This window comes from Malaclemys terrapin, chromosome 2 (genome assembly GCF_027887155.1).
Source record: "Malaclemys terrapin pileata isolate rMalTer1 chromosome 2, rMalTer1.hap1, whole genome shotgun sequence".
In the NCBI taxonomy this organism is placed as follows: domain Eukaryota; kingdom Metazoa; phylum Chordata; order Testudines; family Emydidae; genus Malaclemys; species Malaclemys terrapin.
The window spans coordinates 104,825,211-104,845,972 of NC_071506.1; the positions used below are offsets into that span (position 1 = coordinate 104,825,211).

General features: G+C 45.8%; 1 protein-coding gene across 8 annotated transcripts; it reads right to left on the reverse strand.

Moving 5' to 3' along the window:
* Nucleotides 1–1,906: 1,906 nt before the first annotated feature.
* On the reverse strand, nucleotides 1,907–14,860 carry GMNN (geminin DNA replication inhibitor). Of its 8 annotated transcripts, none has more exons than XM_054018716.1 (7): nucleotides 14,752–14,860; nucleotides 13,766–13,834; nucleotides 10,825–10,917; nucleotides 9,795–9,930; nucleotides 8,657–8,739; nucleotides 8,470–8,580; nucleotides 1,907–6,332 (listed from the first exon to the last, which is right to left on the reverse strand). In XM_054018716.1, exons 2-7 carry the CDS (start codon nucleotides 13,820–13,822, stop codon nucleotides 6,138–6,140), a joined length of 675 nt encoding a protein of 224 aa, XP_053874691.1. In that variant the 5' UTR covers nucleotides 13,823–13,834; nucleotides 14,752–14,860; the 3' UTR covers nucleotides 1,907–6,137. The 8 variants fall into 8 exon arrangements, with proteins under 8 accessions (XP_053874691.1, XP_053874686.1, XP_053874690.1 ...); XM_054018711.1 differs by having other exon boundaries at nucleotides 10,825–10,920; nucleotides 14,752–14,859; XM_054018715.1 differs by having other exon boundaries at nucleotides 14,740–14,856.
* Between the last annotated feature and the right edge of the window lie 5,902 nt (nucleotides 14,861–20,762).

Sequence of the window (20,762 nt, forward strand, 5' to 3'; positions counted from 1 at the left end):
ACACCCTATTCTCCCCTGCACTGGCTCAGGAACCTTTCAGGCAGCTAGCCTCCCTCTACTACCCACTCCTTGGTGCATGCCTTTACAACAAAATAGGATATTTGAAGAAAGAGCAAAGTCTTGAAAACATGAAGCATGAGATTGATTTACAAAATGTGCGCAGCATGGCAGCTGCTTTACAAACATGTATAAAGACAGTCCCTGTCCTGAAGAGTTTACCATCATAAGACTGAATGCTCCAAACAATTACAGATACAAATAGTCCCAATGAACGGAGCCAGGACTGTGAATCTTTTTAAATCACATGGAGATATCAGAGAGCCTCTCTGTCCCAATCAAAAACCTGTTGCCAGGCTCTCTTACAGACCTTCTAGGTCAATGCCTGCCCTATAAACTGAAGAGCATTTTCTGGGAAAGGTCCCCCTCACTGCTGTACATGCTGGGTACAGCTCATAAAGCAGGAAGTGCTTTGGGAACCTCTCCCATGAACCTTTTCAAAACAACTGCATCTGTTTTGATACAGTCCTTTGAAAGTATATACGGTAACTTCGCTAAATGTTGTAGTTATGGTTCCTGAAAAATGCTACTGTAAGTGAAATGATGTTAAGCAAATCCAATTTCCCCATAAAAATTAATGTAAATAGTGGGGCTTAGGTTCCAGGGAAACTTTTTTAACCAGACAAAAGGCATTATACATACCGTACAAGTTTTAAATAATTTTAAACAAACAATAGTGTACTAACCAATGATGACTGTGAAGCCTGCTTGAGGCAGAGGCACAGTGGGGTTGGGGCACAGGGGCTTGCCCAGCTCTGCCCACCCGGTGCTCCTGCCAGGGAGCAGGGTCGAGGGCTTGCCTGCTCCCTGGCTGGAATGCCAAGCAGACAGAGTGGGGTAAGCCCCTGCGCCCCAACGGGAACATCAGACAAGCAGAATGGGGCAAGCCCCCATGCCCCGGCCCCACTCAGCAGCAGAGCTGGGCAGGAAGAGCATGGCAAGCCCCTGAGCGGAATGCCAGGCAGCTATAAGGTTGTATAGCTCGCCCTGGACCGCCTAAAGGAACATTGCATGAGTATGTTCTCTAATAGCTCAGCAACCTAGAATGAAACAATGTTAACTGGGACGACTAAGTGATGAGTTACTGTATTAAATTTCGACTCAGAGCTTCCAGATGTGCACATCTAGCCTTAAACTTGTTTAGAACAGTAGCTCATTTGAGCAACTATGGCCACCCCTTCTCCCAACACAGACACTTACGCATTGATCACTGATGAACAGATAAACTTTAAGGTGGTGTGGTTGAGGGGTTTTTTTTGTTTGTTTGTTTTGTTTTTTTAATACTTTGCTCATCTAGATCCCAAAGTGTTTTATCAAAGGGGAGAAGGAGCATTTGAAAGGCCTTAAGCCTGTAAGATATGGCTATATCAGATACCATTTCCTTGATTCCAGTGCTACTGGCTTTCTATGCTCACACACTAGTAGCCTTTTAAGGATCTACTGCTTGATGTTTGAGAACAGTAGGTGAATAAGCCATTGCTATGATAGGAGCAAGAATGTGATATTCACTCCCTCTACATGTCAATTGCAATCCATCATTTCTCACCTTTAAAGGCAGCAATATTTGCTTCTTCTCCTGTCTCACTGTTCGGCTGGCCTGCTCTGATCTCTTACCTTTCTCTTCCCCTCCTTTTCCTGATGATCACTGTCTTTTAAAATTAAAGACTATTTGAATTGTTTTCAAATACTGTATTTCATGTTGTATTTGACACAAAACATTTGTCCAAAAAATACCACAAACTGTAAATGCAAACTAAATGTATTCATTTATGATTGAGATGTTTAACTTGTTGAAAACTTGCTTGTGACAGGCCGCATACATCTGAGAAAATACAAGCCAGTTTCTACCCTCCTTATAACACACTTTTATATAAAGAAAATACATAAGGTGTATGGCAGGTACATTCAGGGACTCTACAAAAGTGGGTATTTTTACATCTAACATGTAAGATCTGTACACAGTGTTTTGTTACATTATTTCATTTATTTTTTTTTGAGAAAATTCAAATGGTAAATTATGACTAAATATTTTTTTAACATTAACTTATTTGATTTCAGAAACAGAACTCACATTTTCAGAACATCACAAATTATGTAAGTAGGAGGTACAGTAAAGCAAATTTTCATCAGATTTGATGAGGAAAACTGCTTCTCATTGTGCAAACATTTGAAGCTTAATCTGGCAAACACCTGATTAACTTTACTATGACTCCCATGGAGATCAATGGCACTACATTTGAGATCTTCAGATAAGTGCTTTAAATGTATGCACTATTAAACACTTCAGAGTCATAAATATTACATAACTCACTGTTCCTTCACAATGCAGAGATTAAGGTAATCAATCAATTGTTGATCATATAGGTCACTATTAAGTATTGCTATTGAGCAATGGTTTCTACCTTCCATTTTAAGTGAGACTGATAGCTGCATTAAACCCCTCCCACGGAGTATTTTCTGTTTCAAGAGCTAGATAACTCTCAGTTCTGTAGAAAATATTTTTTTAGTTGATTAAAGCAGTGGTTCTCAACCTATTTACCACTGTGGGCCACATATGCAGTTGTGTTAAGTGGGCTGCAGCCAACACACACACACACACACACACACACACACAGTAACTCCTCACTTAAAAGTCATCCCGCTTAACATTATGTTGCTGATCATTAGAGAACATGCTCATTTAAAGTTGCACAATGCTCCCTTATAATGTTGTTTGGCAACCACCTGCTTTGTCCACTGCTTGCAGGAAGAGCAGCTGTCATAAACATACAGCTAAGGGTTGCATAAAAATCCTTCCTTGCCCTGTAAAGGGTTAAGAAGCTCCGATAACCTGGTTGGCACCTGACCAAAAGGACCAATGAGGGGACAGGATACTTTCAAATCTGTAGGGGAAGGTTTGTGTTTTAGTGTTCCTTTGTTCTCTCCCCATCAGTGAGAAGCCAGGGCAGGGGAAATACATCTCTAAGCCATATCTGAGATAAGCACCTAATATTACAGAAATAGTAACAGCAAGGAAATATGTTAGATTATCTTTTGTTTCAGCTTGTGAATTTTCCGTGCTAAAAGGGAGGTTTATCCCTGTTTTTGTAACTTTAAAGTTTGGCTAGAGGGGAAATCCTGTGGTTGGAATCTTTTTGTTACCTTGTAAAGTTATCTTCCATCCTGATTTTACACAGGTGATTCTTTTAGGGTTTTTTTTTTTTTTTTAAACAAACTTCTTTTAAGAACATGATTAGGACACTGAAAAACAGAGACCCAGGGGGTTTGATCTGTGCTCACTTTGTAACCAATTGGTTAGGCTATTATTCTCAAGCCTCCCCAGGAAAGGGGGTGTAGGGATTGGGGGGATATTTTGGGGGAGGTAGGGCTCCAAGTGGCCCTCCCTGAATGTTTGTTTAAATCACTTGGTGGTGACAGCGATACTAAGAGCAAGGAAAGAATTTGTGCCTTGGGGAAGTTTTTAACCTAAGCTGGTAGAAATAAGCTTAGGGGGTCTTTCATGTGGGTCCCCACATCTGTACCCTAGAGTTCAGAGTGGAGAGGGAACCCTGACAGCAGCTCATTGGACCTAGCTGGTGGGGGCTTGGAACCAAGGTGGACTGGCTACCCTCCCCACCCCCATCAGCTCCCCAGTCCCCTGTGCAGCAGCCGCCCAGCCAGCTATCAATTGCCAGGCAGTTTAGCTGTCCATGTGCTGCTCCGGCCCTCTGCCTTGGAGCTGCTCCTGGGAGCCTCCTACTTGCTGTGCAATGGGGTGCTAATGTCAGGGTGTCGTCCTCCTGCTTCCCACTCCTACCCTCCCTCCCCACCCCCACATCTCCACAGATCAGGGGGAAACATGACAGAGGGAGCTTGCTGGCAGCAGCTGCTGTCTCACCTTGCTGATCTACTTAAAAAGGCAATGCTCTTAAGAGTAGGGTCAGTGTAATTAAGGGGCAATGCACATCTCACACCCCACACCCTGCGTCTGTCTCCCCTCCCTCCATTTGTGCTACCTTGTAGAGTGTTAGGCTACCTTAACCCTTGTATTAACCCTTGAGAGCTCAGCTGAGTGCTGGATCATTTAACAGTAAGGCATTCCCTGAGAAATATCCCACCCTCTTATTTCACCACCTCAATCAAGCTTCACAATCATTGCTGTGTACAGTATTAAATTGTTTAATACTTACTGTATATACACACCTCTACCCTGATACAACACGAATTTGGATATAACCCAGTAAAGCAGCACTCCAGGGGGCAGGGCTGCATGCTCCAGCAGATCAAAGCAAGTTTGATATGACACGGTTTCACCTATAAGATGGTAAGATTTTTTTGGCTCCTGAGGACAGCATTATATTGGGGTAGAGGTGTATAAAATATAGTCTTGTCTGGCAAAAAATTTCCTGGGACACCCCCCCCACTCCCCCTCATTTACATTATGTCTTACAGGGAAATTAGATTCACTTGTTTTACTTGAAGTGGCATTTTTCAGGAACATAACTACAATGTTAAGCAAGGAGTTACTGTAAACACAAAACCAACCATCTGTATGGCCCTGAGGATGTTACAGGAGCCATAGCTGTGTGCTGATTGGGCCCCAGGTTGAGAACCACTGCACGAGTTTTTATTTTTAGGTAAAATGCAAATCTTATTTTAAAAATTCACCATCACTTATACCTACCACTTAGTTGTCAGGTTTAGTTTATTAGATGTGGGCAATTTGCAAATATTCTAACAAAAGTCAATTACATTTCAGAGTGGTCCCTTGTTAGTAGAATTTGCACACTTTTATTCTGGTTAAGCATTTATATTGCAGTAGTATCCACGACTACTAATGGGTTGGGCTCTACTACACTAAGGGTTGTACAAACAAGTTAGTGCCCTGGGGTAGGGACTAATGAGGTTTGATTCAGACATAATACAATTATGATTTTTTTTGCTTTCAGCACTGACTGCAGCCATTTCCCCCTTCCCCTCTTTTAGAAAGGCCAATATATCCCTCCCCCCACGCCACCCCACGTTTTGAAAAACCCACTAGGTAAATAGTTATGTTTTCCTCTTCCTGGAGCAGAAGAGTGAACATTCTATGAACTACTTTTAACACTGGAGAGAAGTGTGTACACAAGCTGTACCTGGATTCAAGGAGTATCTACTAGGATAAGATGCAGGAAGTGATTACAGGTGTCTGGTATCAACACTAGTTCCCATAGGATATTTATCCTATCTTCCTTTCTCCACAGAAATCTGTGTATTTCCTCTTCATGCAGCTTAGTCTTTGCCAGAAACTGCAGGGGACAATGAAGTTAACTAATCCATCCATACAAGATACTCCCCAAATAGCTATTTTGTTGGGAGTTCACTACATACCGGAACTGCAACTGTAGCCTATACAACTCGCATCACGAAAGACAGCGGGAAAATCCTATGTGAGTGTAGCTTGATGCTGCCAAGCCCTTCTACAGACAGAACAGAACCACCATAACTAGATCCTATATCTTAATAGCCCAGCTGTAGATTTTACAATTCACCCATAAAGGCTTGCCTAGAGAATGGTTAACCTTTAATTCTAGTTTGAGACAAAAGAAGTTCTAAAACCAGTTATACAGTACTTAAGTTTGTATTACACTGAGCAGTTCCATGAGGCATTAACTAAGAATCACTTTATCAAGTGCTTATGCTGTATGTTCATGTTTGCTCAGTGACTGCCAGACTTCTATATCTCCCAGAGTATGAGACCTTAATCTGTCCCCCATGCACCATGTTTTAAGAGGCAGAGTGTTTTGGTAGAGTTTAGTTTATTTATCAAGTACACATTCTCATGTCAAAGCAACAGATACTATTTACACAAGTTAGAAATACATAGTATTTCCATTTTAAAGAAGTGACCAAATTCAGTCTGTAATACCTTGTTTAGGTAGTATACAGCTATTTCCATTGCTACATATTACCAGTTAAAACCCATTGTGAACTTTTAAAGCTTCCACAAGACTTGTAACTTATCTGAGGTAAACTTTGGCAGTATATTCTTCCAACAGTCATTTAGCAATTAAGATAGGAAGCCATGTGCACACTGGCCACTCAAGTTTGCCAAGCCGTTTTCACAGACTTCTAGCTTTCTCTGCAGATGAATCTGTGGCATTCTCCCTAGAATCACATGAGACCTGTGACGGCAACTCTTCAGAATCACAATCTACATCACCCTCAGAATCACCCTCTTCATCCTCCTGCTCAAATTCCTCCAAGTCTAGATTTTTCAGTGACTCAAGGCCATCAGGTGCCTGCCCAGTTAGTCTCTAAAAGATACAGAAGAGAACTCTTAAGGATGTGTTAAGTTGTGTTTCTATAAGGATGCACTTTTATTTCCATAGAAAATATTGATACTAAGTTTAGAGTGCGGAGTCTAAATGGATTCCATTTTACTGATCAGTCATGTATTAGCTAAGCCATGAAGTGATAAGGTTATGCGTTTGAGTGACAAAAACCCTGCCTACTAAAAAGCAGAAGCTCTCACCCCAAAAATGCAGTCTACAATTGCAAGTTGCATCTGGCTTGCTGATATTAAGGTCTTCCAGATTTTCCAGGCAGCGGAAGCAAAGTATTAACCAAGAGATGAACTTTTTGATAAGGTACTGTTTGGGATTAAGTTATTACTATACCACATTAATATTGTTTCCTTAGTTCCACACAATATATTGCAGTGACAAAAGTAAAGTTTATGATGTCAGCTTTACAAATAGTTTAACAAGCTGCCAACCAGAAGCAAAAAGCTCAGTACTGACCTGTTGGTTCTTGGTCCTAGAGGAGCAGATTGCACAGTTTTGAAGATTTAAGTAACCCAGAACAATTTGTCTAAGTTATTTCTCTTTATCAGACATTATAACAGCCAGCTTTAGAGCATTCAAGAGTCAGCTAACATCTGAAGTTGGGCCCCATTTAGACAAACTTAAGTATTGCATTATGAATAACAGCAACCTTCACTATTCACATCAGTTCAGACCAAAGCTTTTCCTTTATCCCTCTTACAGTAATCCTGGGGGTGGTCTTAATCTTCTAGGACAATAAATGTGGAAGGAATAAATTTATGTACAAGTAATGTTATAACAAGAGTTTAATTATCCAACTGGAGAAGCACCACTGTGCATATACTTCAGTCTCCGGGCTTGTCTATACACAAATTAGATTAGTTAAAAATCAGTGCAAAACCCTGTGCAAGCACCTATCTTGATTTAAACTTGGCTTATCAGTTTAGCTTGTGCCTGTAAGCTTACAAGTACAGACTATACAGATATACAAATGTCTACATTGGGTCTCCACTGGTAGGACCTCTTTAATTATGTCAGTGCAAACATTTAGATCAGGCCTTTGAAAGAATTCATCAAGATTCCTAGGCTGAAGTCCTCAATCTTACTCAGCACAAATACCTTTAGGGGTACTACCAACTTCAGAATCCCCCTAGAGTCGCTACATAACTCATCTGTTACCCAATTTCATATTGGAAGCACTCCAGCCAAGAGTCTGAAGATGCTTCAATCACCCACAGTTTACCTTCCAAGAGCCACAGCACCTGGCTGAACAATTACTGTTACAATCTGGCCCTGTCCTTCTGGTCAGGGAGTGTGTTGAAAGTGGACCCAATCCTGGGCCCTGGTATGCTTCAAATCCTCTCTAGATCTGGGGGTTGACCCACAGATTCTAGCTAAGGCACACTGGCACAGACCTTGTCTGAGAGCCCCTTCTTGGGTTGTGGGTCTGGGGAGTCCAACTACCTTAGTCCATAAAACCAGTGCCTCAAGCCTTCTGAGCCCCTGTTGCTTGAACAGGCTCCCCTAGAGTTCTACCTTGTAAGTAATTCTGGCTCCTGGTTTAATCCCTTTGGTGACAAAGTGGCAGAAGGCAAGGAACAAGATTTTCCGAAGAATGTAACCAGTCACTATCATTTAGAAAAAAGCCCCAGAGAACTCTGAAAGGCAAGAAGTCCTGAGACACCCCCAGGCGTATCTTATCATTGTGTGTGAGAGGTCTTGTCTGCCTTTTAAGCAGAGTCCCTTCCTGCCTTCTCTTCAGCCCATTCTGCCTACATGTGGTGGTGGATACCACCCTTCAATGTAGTGTCTTACTCCAGGTATGTGTCCAGGCTGAGAAACTTCATCTCCTTCCTTACAATCAGAAGGGTCATTGTTCTATGGATTGGACAAGCTGATTAGGGAAATCAGCTTTGTCTTGATTGCTTACATTGTGATTGCTTCCAAGTCACTCGCTCACCTAGATGTCCAGCACTTGCAGCATAGTAAACTGACCTTATGATCAGATACTTTCTCTATACAGAATACAAAAATGTACTCTAAACAGAAGTCATGATTTGATACCTTTGATGTAAGTGACAGTGGAATGTTTAACACTATGGATTGAAAACCAGTCATGTGAGTTTACCTCAATCATGTTTGTCATGTACTGCACATGTTCTGCAAGTAATACCAGCTCATCATTTTCTTCTTTTAGACGGGCAATTTCACCATCTTTCTGTTCAATCTCTTTGTGCATCTAGAAAAAAAAGATGAAGTTTTATATAGGACTAGCCAAGAGAAAAAGTGAAAAGGTATTTAATCTGATGAACTACCTTTTCATTTTCCTGAAGCACTTCATACAGTGCCTTCCTCCTTTCTTCAGCCACTTCCTTCCAATACCGAGAGGGAGGATTTTCTGTAGGAAGAGTTTAAAATGAAAAACTCATGTATCTCTTATGTAAATAAGCCTGGAATTCAAGACGATTAAAATATAGAGTAAATTTAAATATAAGAGTTCCATATGTTTTGAGTATTTGTCATTTCAATATTTTCTACAACCCATTCTGACCTGCTAAAAACCACCGAAGTGGTTAACAAAGGAGCTTAGTAACTTGAGACATTTGATTTGGCATCTGGGTCAAATTCAGGGTTATACTAATATGCTTGACATAACATTTTCTGAAGCTGCTTCAATAAGTGTCACAACATGCACTGCAGAATGGTCCCAACTGCAAGACATATTGAACCTAGCCACTTCTGCAATGAGTAGCAGCAGAATAGGCTCGCTAGAAGTAGCAAAGGCTGACCACTTCCAAGACACCAATCACATAGCTTGAACCCAGATATTCTCTCACCTATTTTAGAACAATATTTATAAAAACTGGGTCAGGCTACCTGCTTAATTTGGTTGGCAAGTGGTAATATGGCCTGAATTGTGACAGCATGCTAAACTAAAGTACAATTCCCAAAGTTGAAATGCTCTTGAGCCTCACATACTGCTGGGCCAAGTCACCTTAAGTGACAGTGTTAAAGTTTTAAACTTTGCAAAGATCTGTGTAAATGATGCTTAAGAGAATCTGATCATTAAAATGATTAAAGTGTTGCTACCTAATGTTGGCAAGGGCCAATTTAACAATTCTAAGCCCATTATACCTCTACCCCGATATAACTGTCCTCAGGAGCCAAAAAAATCTTACCGCATTATAGGTGAAACTGCATTATATTGTATTTGCTTCGATCCGCTGGAGCGTGCAACCCCACCTCTCCGGAGCACTGCTTTACTGCGTTATATCCAAATTCATGTTATATCAGGTCGTGTTATATCGAGGTAGAGGTGTACTTGCTTTTAGTAGCATACCAAAATTTAGTAGTATTGAGATACACATGAAGTTTCCAGCAATGGCATATTGTTTGAAGTATATATATATTTTGAAGTATAAATATTTATATTCTTAAAATAAGAAAACATACTTTTTACCATGAGATCAACAGCTTGAGTGACTTTTAGATTTTCATTTTTCTGTTCTGGGTCCACAACCTCAGCTTTGCAGGTCTTTGCAATTAGCTGATCACTCCAAAGTTTCCTTTTGATTGAACATTTAGCAGGCTGTAATACAATAAGTTTGGTTTTCTGAGATGCTATTTCTCCTTGACATTTTACATGTCTTCATACGCTTGCAAACTCATCTAAACTATACTAACTGCAACAGATTGAGTTTCTCCTTAACTTAATATATGGAGATATATCTCAGAACTGGAAGGGACCCCAAAGGGTCATTGAGTCCAGCCCCCTGCCTTCACTAGCAGGACCAATTTTGCCCCAGATCCCTAAGTGGCCCCCTCAAGGACTGAGCTGACAACCCTGGGTTTAGCAGGCCAATGCTCAAACCACAGAGCTATCCCTCCCCCAAACTTCTGTACCTATAAGCAATAGGTAATCTGTATTTCAAGTGTGGCACAACTTCTTGCCAACAAAAAACTCACAAAACATTTTCGCAGCCCTTGAACAGCTTTCTTGCACTAGCAGTATAGGTTTGATGTCCAAGAATTTCTTCTCAAGTGCTTTCAAAGTATTTGAAATATTTATGCTAGATTTACTATTCAAAGCCAAATGATGTACCTTAAACTGTATAGTAATTACTTGTTATAGTTAATGGATATCATATGCAATTTATGACCTGATTATAGTCCTTTAGCCCTTCTACATTAAACATGATAGCATTTAATTACTGTTACAGATTGTGTTGTAGAGCAGTGGTTCTCAAACTTTTCTACTGGTGACCCCTTTCACATAGCAAGCCTCTGAGTGAGACCTCCCCTTAAATATATAAAAACATGTTTTTAATTTTTAACACCATTATAAATGGTAGAGGCAAAGAGGTGTTTGGGGTGGAGGCTGACAGCTCACGAGCCCCCATGTAATAACCTCGTGACCCCTTGAGGGGTCCCAACCCCCAGTTTGAGAACCCCTGCTGTAGAGTTATTACATCTTAGTACTTACTTCATTTACCCTGCCAACAAGGCAACCTGCTGCTGAAGGCTGAATCATTTTAAGAGTCCGTCTTGGGGCTGAGTTTGCATTGTCTGTGAAGTACTTCTTGAAAAGAGAAAGTTTTAATACAAATCAGCTAAACTCCTGGATGGAGTAGGGTAATTTTTGAAATTTCTCATGCCACATTAAGGTAATGGATTAAACTTTCAATCCACTTGTCTTTCCTACAGACAGGATTAACAAGATTTGTTTTAATCTAGTTGAGGGTTTATTACACTACAATTACAATATAATTTGTATTTATAGCAAAGCCGGATCTTAACTGTTTTATAAAATGCTGAAGACCTGCATAAGCCTTATCTTGGTTAAGACACTGTCTCATTTACACTACAAAGTGGAACTATTTTAAACAGGTCAGGTAGCAGCTGTGTTCTAACTGGATTCCCAATTCAGCTATTATAGTGCAAGTGTTCTGTTTAAACCCGCAAATTATACTGGCCATTCACCACAGATGAATGCTTCTGTTCTTTGACAACTGTTTTGAGGTATTAGGGCGATATTTTTGGGGGGTCAAGGTGATTTCACCAGTTTAAACTGGAAAACATATACAGATAATTATGTAAGGTTCATTTTTTACTATCTATATGTAAATGGTTCTTAAAGGGCTGTATGCATTTAACAGAAGTTCTGCTTCAACCATTCATCAAGATGTGTCTAGAATTTCCTTGCTTGGGGCATAACACACTGATCCAGGAAGGCTATTGTTTTGTGGAATAGGATATTTATCACCTTTCCTTGTCCTATGTCAATACCTATTTCCTGCATTAAAGCTTTTTAAACCATTAGTTACACTGCCACCATGGGACAGTAAACAATGGTAGACAATCAAACAGGGATAGCAAGAACACAATACCGTACAAGCGTGAGAAAGTTACTAATTCACACTGTACTTCACATGACAAGAGTTCACCTTTCCCACGGTAAAATTTCTGCCACCAATTATCTTGGTGTTGAACTAGAGGACAAATGCCAACTACTGTGGGAACCAGCATTACAGATACTATTTGCAGCTACTGAAGACTGATTGGTCAATGTTCCTCTGGCAAAATGCAGTTTTTAATACTATGCCAGGTGCTTAAGTTAACCCATTGTTCTTCATATTTGAGATAACCAGTGAAGCATCCACAAAAGTGAGTCAGCCAGACACTCTAAAATAAGATCATGGCGATATGCTCGCTAAGATGATCCCAAGAATAAATGTTTAGTCATGGACATGTCTGATCATTTTCACTAAAACTGACTTTAAGGGTACAGGATTAGTCTTCACACTCTAACACTGAGCAATTTTAAAGTTCCTGTAAGTTTCTTTGGGAAGGACAGGGATGACAAGAATACAGATCTTGCACTATGCAGAATGAGGAACATAGGATTAAGTGCCACTCAACATTATAATACCCACATTACTTCTAGGTGACTTTTACCCCCATGTCTTCCCCCAGACTGACATCCAGGACTTCACCCAGCACACCAAATAAAGTCAAGACTGCTACAGGCTCTTAAGGAAGTCTTATACTTGTTCTGAACTGTCTAGAATTTGGATACTCCCTGGATTACACTAATATTGTATTAGGTATATCACTGATCTACTCTTATATTAAGAGTAAAAAAAATCTCTAAATAAAACTGTTTTAGATTTGGATTTAAGACTGACTACATACTGGGCAAATTTGAAAAAAGGATTAAAACAATGTTAGTGGTAGTAGGGTTCTAACAGCACAGCATATTACATTCCCTACTAAAGCCAAGGATGATGTGAAGACAGCCCTTTCATCTGGGCTGGACATTGACCTTGGAAGGTCATCTGAAATCCCCACTCGGTTTACAGAGGTCACAAAAATAACCCAGCAACTTATCTTAGGCACCGCATTTTGAGTTTTACATGCTCTAGAGTTTCCAATGTGGGGAATTTTTTGAAGATTAGTATTATGGCTGTTCTACTCACAAGTCAGACATTAATAACTTGGTCTGCATTTAACAATTTTATATGCAGAGCATATTTGAATTAGCTACGGTATACATCCAAAAATACTACCTGAAGACTAAAGCAATGGTCAAGTGCCCAACTTCATGTATTCAGTCTTATTCTAATGATTTTTTCCCCCAGCATGAAAATAAGAGCATTACTTCAGAAAACTGCAAAACAGATTTCTTTTAAAATAAGGATCTTAGTTTAGAGTGATCAAACCTAACTTAAAATGAGTTAATTTCATAATATAAGTAGTCTCATATGGAACTGATTCTAAAGCCCCCTATTTCTTGTGGTTTATTTTCTTAGCTGTTTAAGACCCATGCCAATAGGGGAAGCCAGCTACAGGGCTGGGAAATGCAGACTTGAAAGAGTTCTCTAATCATCAGTTATACTATTTTATGTATTATTGCATGATAACCTGTAAAACTAGTATAATTAGCTTTGTATTGACTGGGTGGTATAGGGAATTGGCAACGAGATACAAAGCCAGTAGGTCACCAACTCAAGTGTGATCCAGGTTAGTAGCATTTGAAATGTGCCATATACAAACTTGTGCCTGGAATGAGGCGCACATACTTAAAAGATCATTGAAGCACTGGGAGAAAACTCAGTGCAGTCCAAGCTGTTTGTAATTCTTTATCCCAGGGTGGCATATTTTCAAAGTCTTTGTGAACTATGTATCTGCTCTGCAAAAAAAATGGAAGGACTGAGTCACCAGAGCATCTAACATCTTTCATGATAAGAAAGTCACATGATCTCTTTTTAGTTAGCATTATAAAATGGTGTGGATATAAGGAACTGAGCTACATCTGGAGTGATTACAGATGACCACGCAAAGTCTGTGATTACAATCTGATCTATTTGTTTTTACCTTCATAACACACTTTAAAGACTTGAGTAATGCTAAGTCAGGTTACAAACCTTTATAGTTCCTGAGCCTTTTCCTGCATCCAATTTCTGCTTCATACTGAAACTCATCTGACTACAGAGCTGTGTTTTATACCAATGGAGACAAAGACACAGAAAAGCAAATGTATTAGTCACAGCAGAAAACACAAGTTCAGTTTGCCCCGTGGCACGCCCGTCTGTCAGAACAAGCCAGCCACGGGCTCCCACCTTCCCCAGCTCAGCTTCATGAGCCCGTCGCAGCCATCAGCCTCTTGTAATAGGCAAAACGGTACGTGCCGCTGGCACGTTTGAGCAGCCTGCTGCCCCCCTTCCGCCCGTTCACACCACGGAGGGGCTCCTCGGGGCAGGCGCATAGACCCTACCCCCCAACCCCGCGTGCGAGGGGGGCCGCGGGGGCTGTTGGGCGGGGACGGCAGCCCCCAAGCGCTCCGAGCCCGGAGGACCCGCCCGCTGCTCATCTCCAAAACCGGGCCGCGGGCTCCAGGGCAGGAGCCAGACAAGAGCCCTTGGACATGCGGCGCCCGCGCCGAGGTGCCGCCAGGCGCAAGCAGCGGAAAGCCCCGCAGGTCACCCCCCGCCTCCGCGGGACCGCGACCCACCTGCCGTCCCCCCGTGGCAGGGTTACCTCCCCGGCCAGGCCGCCGAGAACCGGGGCTGACGTGCCCCCTTGGCCTCTTGCCGCGGCCTCAGCCCCTGCACCCCAACCACCAGGCCAGCCCCGCCGCAGGGCGCGAGCCCGCGCCAACCGCCAACCCCGCGACACCGCCCGGAAAACGCCGAACTCCCTCCCCGCACCTGTCGGGAGAAACCCGCCAAAACCCGAACACTCAGCCAGTCCCGCAGCAGAGCGCGAGCCGCTCCACCCCCAACCGCGCGAGACCGCCCGGAACACGCTGAGCCTCCCCCCGCCCTCGCGTTCCTCTCCCCCCACCGCGGAACCCTGCGCCGCCACCGCCCAGCAGGGGGCCCAGCGCCCCCAGACTCACCCGACTCCTCACCCTGCAGCCGTCCTGCCGCGCGCTGCCAGGAAGCACACCAGAGCGGTCAGTAGTTCTGCGCGCGGGCCTATAAATAGCCACCGACTCCGGTCACGTGCCCTCTCGTGACCAGCTTTCCTCCCGTGAAGCCACGCGCGGCGCAGGGGGTGGGGTCAGTGAAACCGTACGTCCTCTCGTCGCCTCCCCACCCCCCAATCGTATCCTGTTTCTCCTTCCCCGCCTATCCCGGCCCAGCAGGCCCTGCGCGTCAGTGCTACGCCCCGCCCGCGGGAGGAGAAGGAGGGGGCGGAGCGCTGTTGGGGGGCGGGGCAGTGGTCGGGAGAAGGGGGACAGGAGGGGGGAGTGTTGCCAATTTTCTACTGGCACAAAACCTGAACACCCTGGTCCTGTCCCTCTTCTGAGGCCCCGCCCCCTCTCACTCCATCCCGCTCCCTCTCCCCACACTCACTCACTTGCTCATTTTCAGGCAGCTGGCTCAGGGGGCTGGGATGGGGGCAGGGGTGAAAGTAACTTAAATCGCTTACCCGTAGGCATGGCTGCCAGGCCTTTGGGCAATGGGGGGCTTAGCTCTGGGCCACCACAAGAGGCAGGGCCCATGGCACTGGAACAATTTTTAGGGTGGGGGGGTCGTGAGCTGCCCCTCCCCCCCGCCCCTATCTGCACCCCTCACCACCCCAGGCTGGGACCACAGCTGGGGCAGGTCCGGAGCCTCCCTGCCGGTGGCAACAGAGCCCCAGATGGCAGCGGGGGCTAAGGTAGGTCGGGGGCGAATGGGGCTTCTTCTCCAAGGGGCGGGTATTACATTATTGCCAGTTTCGGGCGATCAACAACCATAAGCCAGCCCTCCTCCCTGCCTCTCGCCACCACAATCACAGGTTGTTGTTTTTATCTGTCCTTTGACTTTTGCACTCCCAGATCCCATTGTGTGTATTTATTTCTCTTTTTTACATAGGAATTAGATACAGTGCTCCTGTCAGCTAATTTCTAAACGTTATTAGCTGCAAAAAAAAACCCTAGCATTTCCAGGTGCCTAAGTAGCCCCTGGCTGGAATAACGGTTAAAGTTGCCCCCCACCAAAATCTCGGTGTGTGTGTGTGAGAGAGAGAATTTGTGTTACCCACTCTCCCAAATGTGTTCAGTAAGGTCATTTTGATCACCTGCGGCTAGAGCTCTTAACTCCCTCTGCTGGTGTGGTACCCAGCAATGACTCCTGTCCTCCCAATCCATTCTCCCCTCTCATTAGTTCCATCCACTTACAGGCTGATTAACCTTTTGTGGGCTTGGCGCCAAACATATTTGCGGGCCCCCATGGGTGCAATGGGCCATACTGGGGGGGTCGGTTTCCAGAGCGAGAGTCCAGCAGTGGGCCGTGGGGCATAGTGCCCCGCTCTGCCCAGCAAAGTGCGAGAGCACTGTTTACAAACCGGCAGCCACGAGATGCACACTGGTCAGCCTGACCCTGCCCTTTGGGGGCAGGCCCACGCTATGTGCCATGATGCCCCCTTGCCCCCTTCCAGTCCTCTATGCCCAGCACTCCCCCCGCCCAGAGACCCCACCACCACAACTGCACAGCGCCCTGCACACCACCACCCCCTGCCCAGTGCGCCCACAGGGTCCCAGACAGAACCTCCACTGCCCAGCACCCCTTATACTCCCAGCACCGCAACTGCACAGTGCCCCACAAAGACCCCCCCACTACCCAGCACCCCAGCTCACAAAGACTTCCCCCACCCCTCCCCTGCCAGCACCCCCCCACAGACCCTTCACTGCCCAGCACCCCAAAACAAACAAACCTCCCCTACCCTTCACTGACCAGCACCCCCGCAAAACCATCCAGAGACCCACTCCCCCCTGCCCTGCCTCACACACCACACTCATTGGCCCCACTAGGAGGTGACTGTGTCTGCTAGACCAAGCCGGCAGAATGTCCTGGGTGAGTTGGGCAGTGCTCCGGTCCATTGGGAGCAGCAGCACGACCAGCCAGGAGTTCCAATTGCCTGGCGGGGTGGAGGGCATGCTGCCCCCAACCCCACTGGCTGAGACCAGCCCGGCCTCTGCAGCGATACCAGGCAGCTTCGCCCAGGGAGGCGGGTGAGGCCCCACAGGTGGCAGGCAGTAGCTGGAGCTGTGCTGGGGATCAGGGCAGACCCCTAAGATGCGACTGCCTGAGAGCCCGTCCAGCCCAGCCATACCCACAGTCCCCGCAGCCAGCAGTCCTGCCCAGCCCGCATGGCAGAGCTCAGCTGCTGGGCACACAGCAAGGCCCAGGAGCTAGACTCCCCCAGGCGAGGGGCCAGACCTGGCCATGTGGATGGGTTAGATGGGTACGTAATGGGCCCCTTCCCAGTGTGGACCTGGCACCATTAGCACCCTTGTAAACCCAGAACTGCCCACCTAATTACCCATCAAAGCCCAGTTTAGTGCCTTTAGCCTCACCTGTGCTCCTCCTGGGATTTGTGAGTCCCGGCGTGCCTTCAGCAGTGGCGGGACTGAAGTCCCAAGTCCCACTGGGGTTGAAGCCCCGAGTCCCAGCATGCCTCCCACTTGTGTCGGGACTCAAGGCTTGAACCCTTTGAGGGAGGCTTCAGTCCTGGCACACCTCCCGCAGAGCTGAAGCCCTGATTCCAGGTGGGGTTGAAGCCCTGAGTCCCATGAACATAAGAATGGCCCTACTGGGTCAGACCAAAGGTCCATCTAGCCCAGTATCCTGTCTTCCGACAGTGGTCAGTGCCAGATGCCCCAGAGGGAATGAACAGATCAGGTGATCATCAAGTGATCCATCCCCTGTCACTGATTCCCAGCTTCTGGCATGAGTCCCGGGGCACCTCCGGCAGGGCTGAAGCTCCGAGTCCCAGCGCATCTTCTGCTCGCACCAGGATTCGAGGCTTCACTGCTGCCTAAGGCGTGCCGGGACTTAAGGCTTCAGACCCCTGCGGGGCTTCAGTCCTGGTGCACCTCCTGTGGGGCTGAAGCCCCAATTCCAGGTGGGGCTGAAGCCCAAGTCCTGGTGTGAGTCTCAGCGGGACTGAAGCCACGAGTCCCAGCGCGCCTCCAGCGGGGCTGAACCCTGAGTCCCAATGCAAGTGGGAGGCGCAGCGCAACTCATGGTTTCATCCCCACTGGAGGCGCGCTGGGTCTCGTGGCTTCAGCCCTGCTGTGGGGGCATCAATCAGTCCCTGCGTGCCTCCCGTGGGGCTGAAGCCACAAGTTCCAGCATGCCCCACGGTCCGTTGAGAAGCCTCTGGAGGTCTGAATGGACTGCAGGCTTCCTATTGACTACCCCTGGGCGACACCAACCCCCGAGCCCTCTGAGTGTCTGCCTGCAGTGTCCTGCTCCTCATCCACTGGACAGTCACAGAATTCCAAGGTCCTCTACTCCCAAAGGATCAGTTCACCACAGCTCACCTGTTATGCTGTAGAACACAGCTTCACTTAACACCAAGCACTTAGATTTGTTTGTAGAGAAAGCAAGAATATGTCTATTCAATAAAGAATAGATTCAAATGATAGCAAGCACAAATGTTGGAAACAAAGGGTTACATATAAAATAAAATCATATTACATATTAGAATCAAGCTTTCTAGAGCCTTATCTTAACTAACAAGACATTGTCATCTATGGAGAATCAGTTCAACCAAAATCCTTCCAGGCTTGGCTGTGATGGTATACTTCACAGTGAACACTTCTTTACAGTCTGAGTAAAATGCTAATCAAGTGATTGAAAAGTCACACTTTCTGGAGCCAGGCTAGGCTGTGATCTTCCTGTCAAGAGACAAATCAGGCTGTCCTCTTGCCTTCCAGTGTAAAGATGCAGAGGGTCTGTCCCTACAAGTATAGTCCAAAAACCATCATCTTCACTTGCAAACATGATAATCCCTGTTGCTTGTCTTTTCCTTTCTGGAATGTCTCCTGGAGACTTTGCAATTACTTGATTAGCACTTTACTCAGATTGTAAATAGGCATTCATTGTGAATATACAATACTCAAGTTACATGTAGCCAGAAAGATAAATAAACATCTTTTGCCTGAAAGAAACCAGTTCCTCACATTTTTGGTGACCAGCCCCAAATCCCCAGATTTTAAGAACATAATTTTCAGCATATATACATAACTCCTTACATATAATTCATGCATGCAATTCACAATGATTATGAGGACCAGTGTGACACAGCCTTTCCGTAGAGACCTTACGTGGTACTCTTTGGTGAACTAGTAAGTAGATACCAGATCCAGGGGATCCCTGTAATCCTTATGCACCCTTCTACCCTTTGCCAGTCGGCACCAGGAGGTCCCTGGGTCACAGTAACCTTCTTCCCTTCTTCTAATTATTAGTAAATTCCTCTTTCTTCTCCTCCTGAAGTATTGTCCTGTGTTTTGTCTTGTGTTAGACTTGTCTTATTTGGATCCATTAGGGTATGTCTACACTGGCAGAGATACAGCACTGGCAGTTACAGCGCTGCTCAAAGAGCACTGAAGGAAAACGGCTGTTCTGTGTTCACACTGTCAGCTGCCTGCGCAATATCGTGTTCACACTTGCAGCACTTGCAGTGGTATTCGGAGCGGTGCACTCTGGGCAGCTATCCCACAGAGTATCTCTTCCTCTTCTGCTGCTAGTTATGGGAAGGCGGGGGGGTCGTGGGGCATCCTGGGTCCTGTCCCAATGACCCGTGATGCATTGCTTCACATCCCACCAATCTCTTTGCTTCCATCTGCATTTGGGGTCATCTTTCAATTGTTTGTGTACTGCATGCTCTGCTCTGCCTCTTTGGTCTGCAGGAATGGATCCCGCACTGTTGACCAATGAGCTGCTCGCTCTAACACGTCACAAGTAGCAGTAGAGTTATTCCTTAAACTATAAAGGCAAGAGGAGTTGTTCGACTTTGATCTCGCCAGGCATAATAGCTACGATACGAGATTGTTTGTGGCATCCACAGAGGTGCTGACCACAGCGGAACGCTGCTTTTGAGCTTGGGAAACAAGCACTGAGTTGTGGGATCACCTTGTCATGTACATCTGGGATGACGAGCAGTGGCTGCAGAACTTCCGGGTGAGGAAAGCCACATTCATGGGACTCTGTGCTGAGCTCTCCCCAGCCCTGCAGTGAAAGGACACGAGAATGAAAGCTGCCCTGTTGCTGTAGAAGCATGTGGCAATTGCACTATGGAAGCTGGCTACACCAGACTGCTACCGATTGTCGCTAACCTGTTCGGAGTGGGAAAGTCGACCATTGGACTCATGTTGACAGAAGTGTGCAGGGCCATTAATCTCATCCTGCATGACATTGTGGATGGCTTTGCACAAATAGGCTTCCATAACTGCGGAGGGGTGATAGATGCACTCATATTCCAATTCCGGCACCAGACCACCTAACCACCGAGTACATTAATCGCAAGGGGTATTTCTCTATGGTTCTCCAGGTGCTTGTGGATCACTGTGGGCGTTTCACAAACATTAACGCAGGCTGGTCCAGAAAGGTGCATGATGCATGCATCTTTCAGAACACTGGCCTGTTCAGGAAGCTGCAAGCAGGGACTTTCTTCACGGATCAGAAGATCACCGTAGGGGAAGTCGAAATGCCCATTGTGATCCTGGGAGACCCTGCCTACCCCTTAATGCTCTGGCTTATGAAGCCATACATGGGGCACCTTGACAGCAGGAAGGAGCAGTTCAGCAACAGGCTGAGCAAGTGCAAAATGACTGTTGAGTGTGCTTTTGGACATTTAAAGGCCCGCTGGTCAGGGGTGACTCCAGGCACCAGCGCAGCAAGCGCGTGCCTGGTGCGGCAAGCTGCGGGGGGCGGCGTGCCGGTCGCCGTGAGGGCGGCAGTCAGGCCACCTTTGGCAGCATGCCTACGGGAGGTCCGCCGGTCCCGCGGCTTCGGCGGGAATTCGGCGGCAGGTACGCCGAAGGTGCGGGACTAGTAGATCACCTGCAGAAACACCACCGAATCCACGTGACCAGCGGACCGCCCACAGGCACGCCGCCAAAGGCCGCTTGACTGCCGTGCTTGG

Coding starts and splice junctions, on each gene's coding strand:
- GMNN (XM_054018711.1), bottom strand. CDS start 13,822: ATGAGTTTCAGTATGAAGCAGAAATTGGATGCAGGAAAAGGCTCAGGA. Junction 8,581..8,656: donor TGCTTCAGGAAAATGAAAAG/GTAGTTCATCAG, acceptor TTTTTTTTCTAG/ATGCACAAAGAGATTGAACA. Junction 6,333..8,469: donor ACATGACAAACATGATTGAG/GTAAACTCACAT, acceptor TGTATCTTTTAG/AGACTAACTGGGCAGGCACC.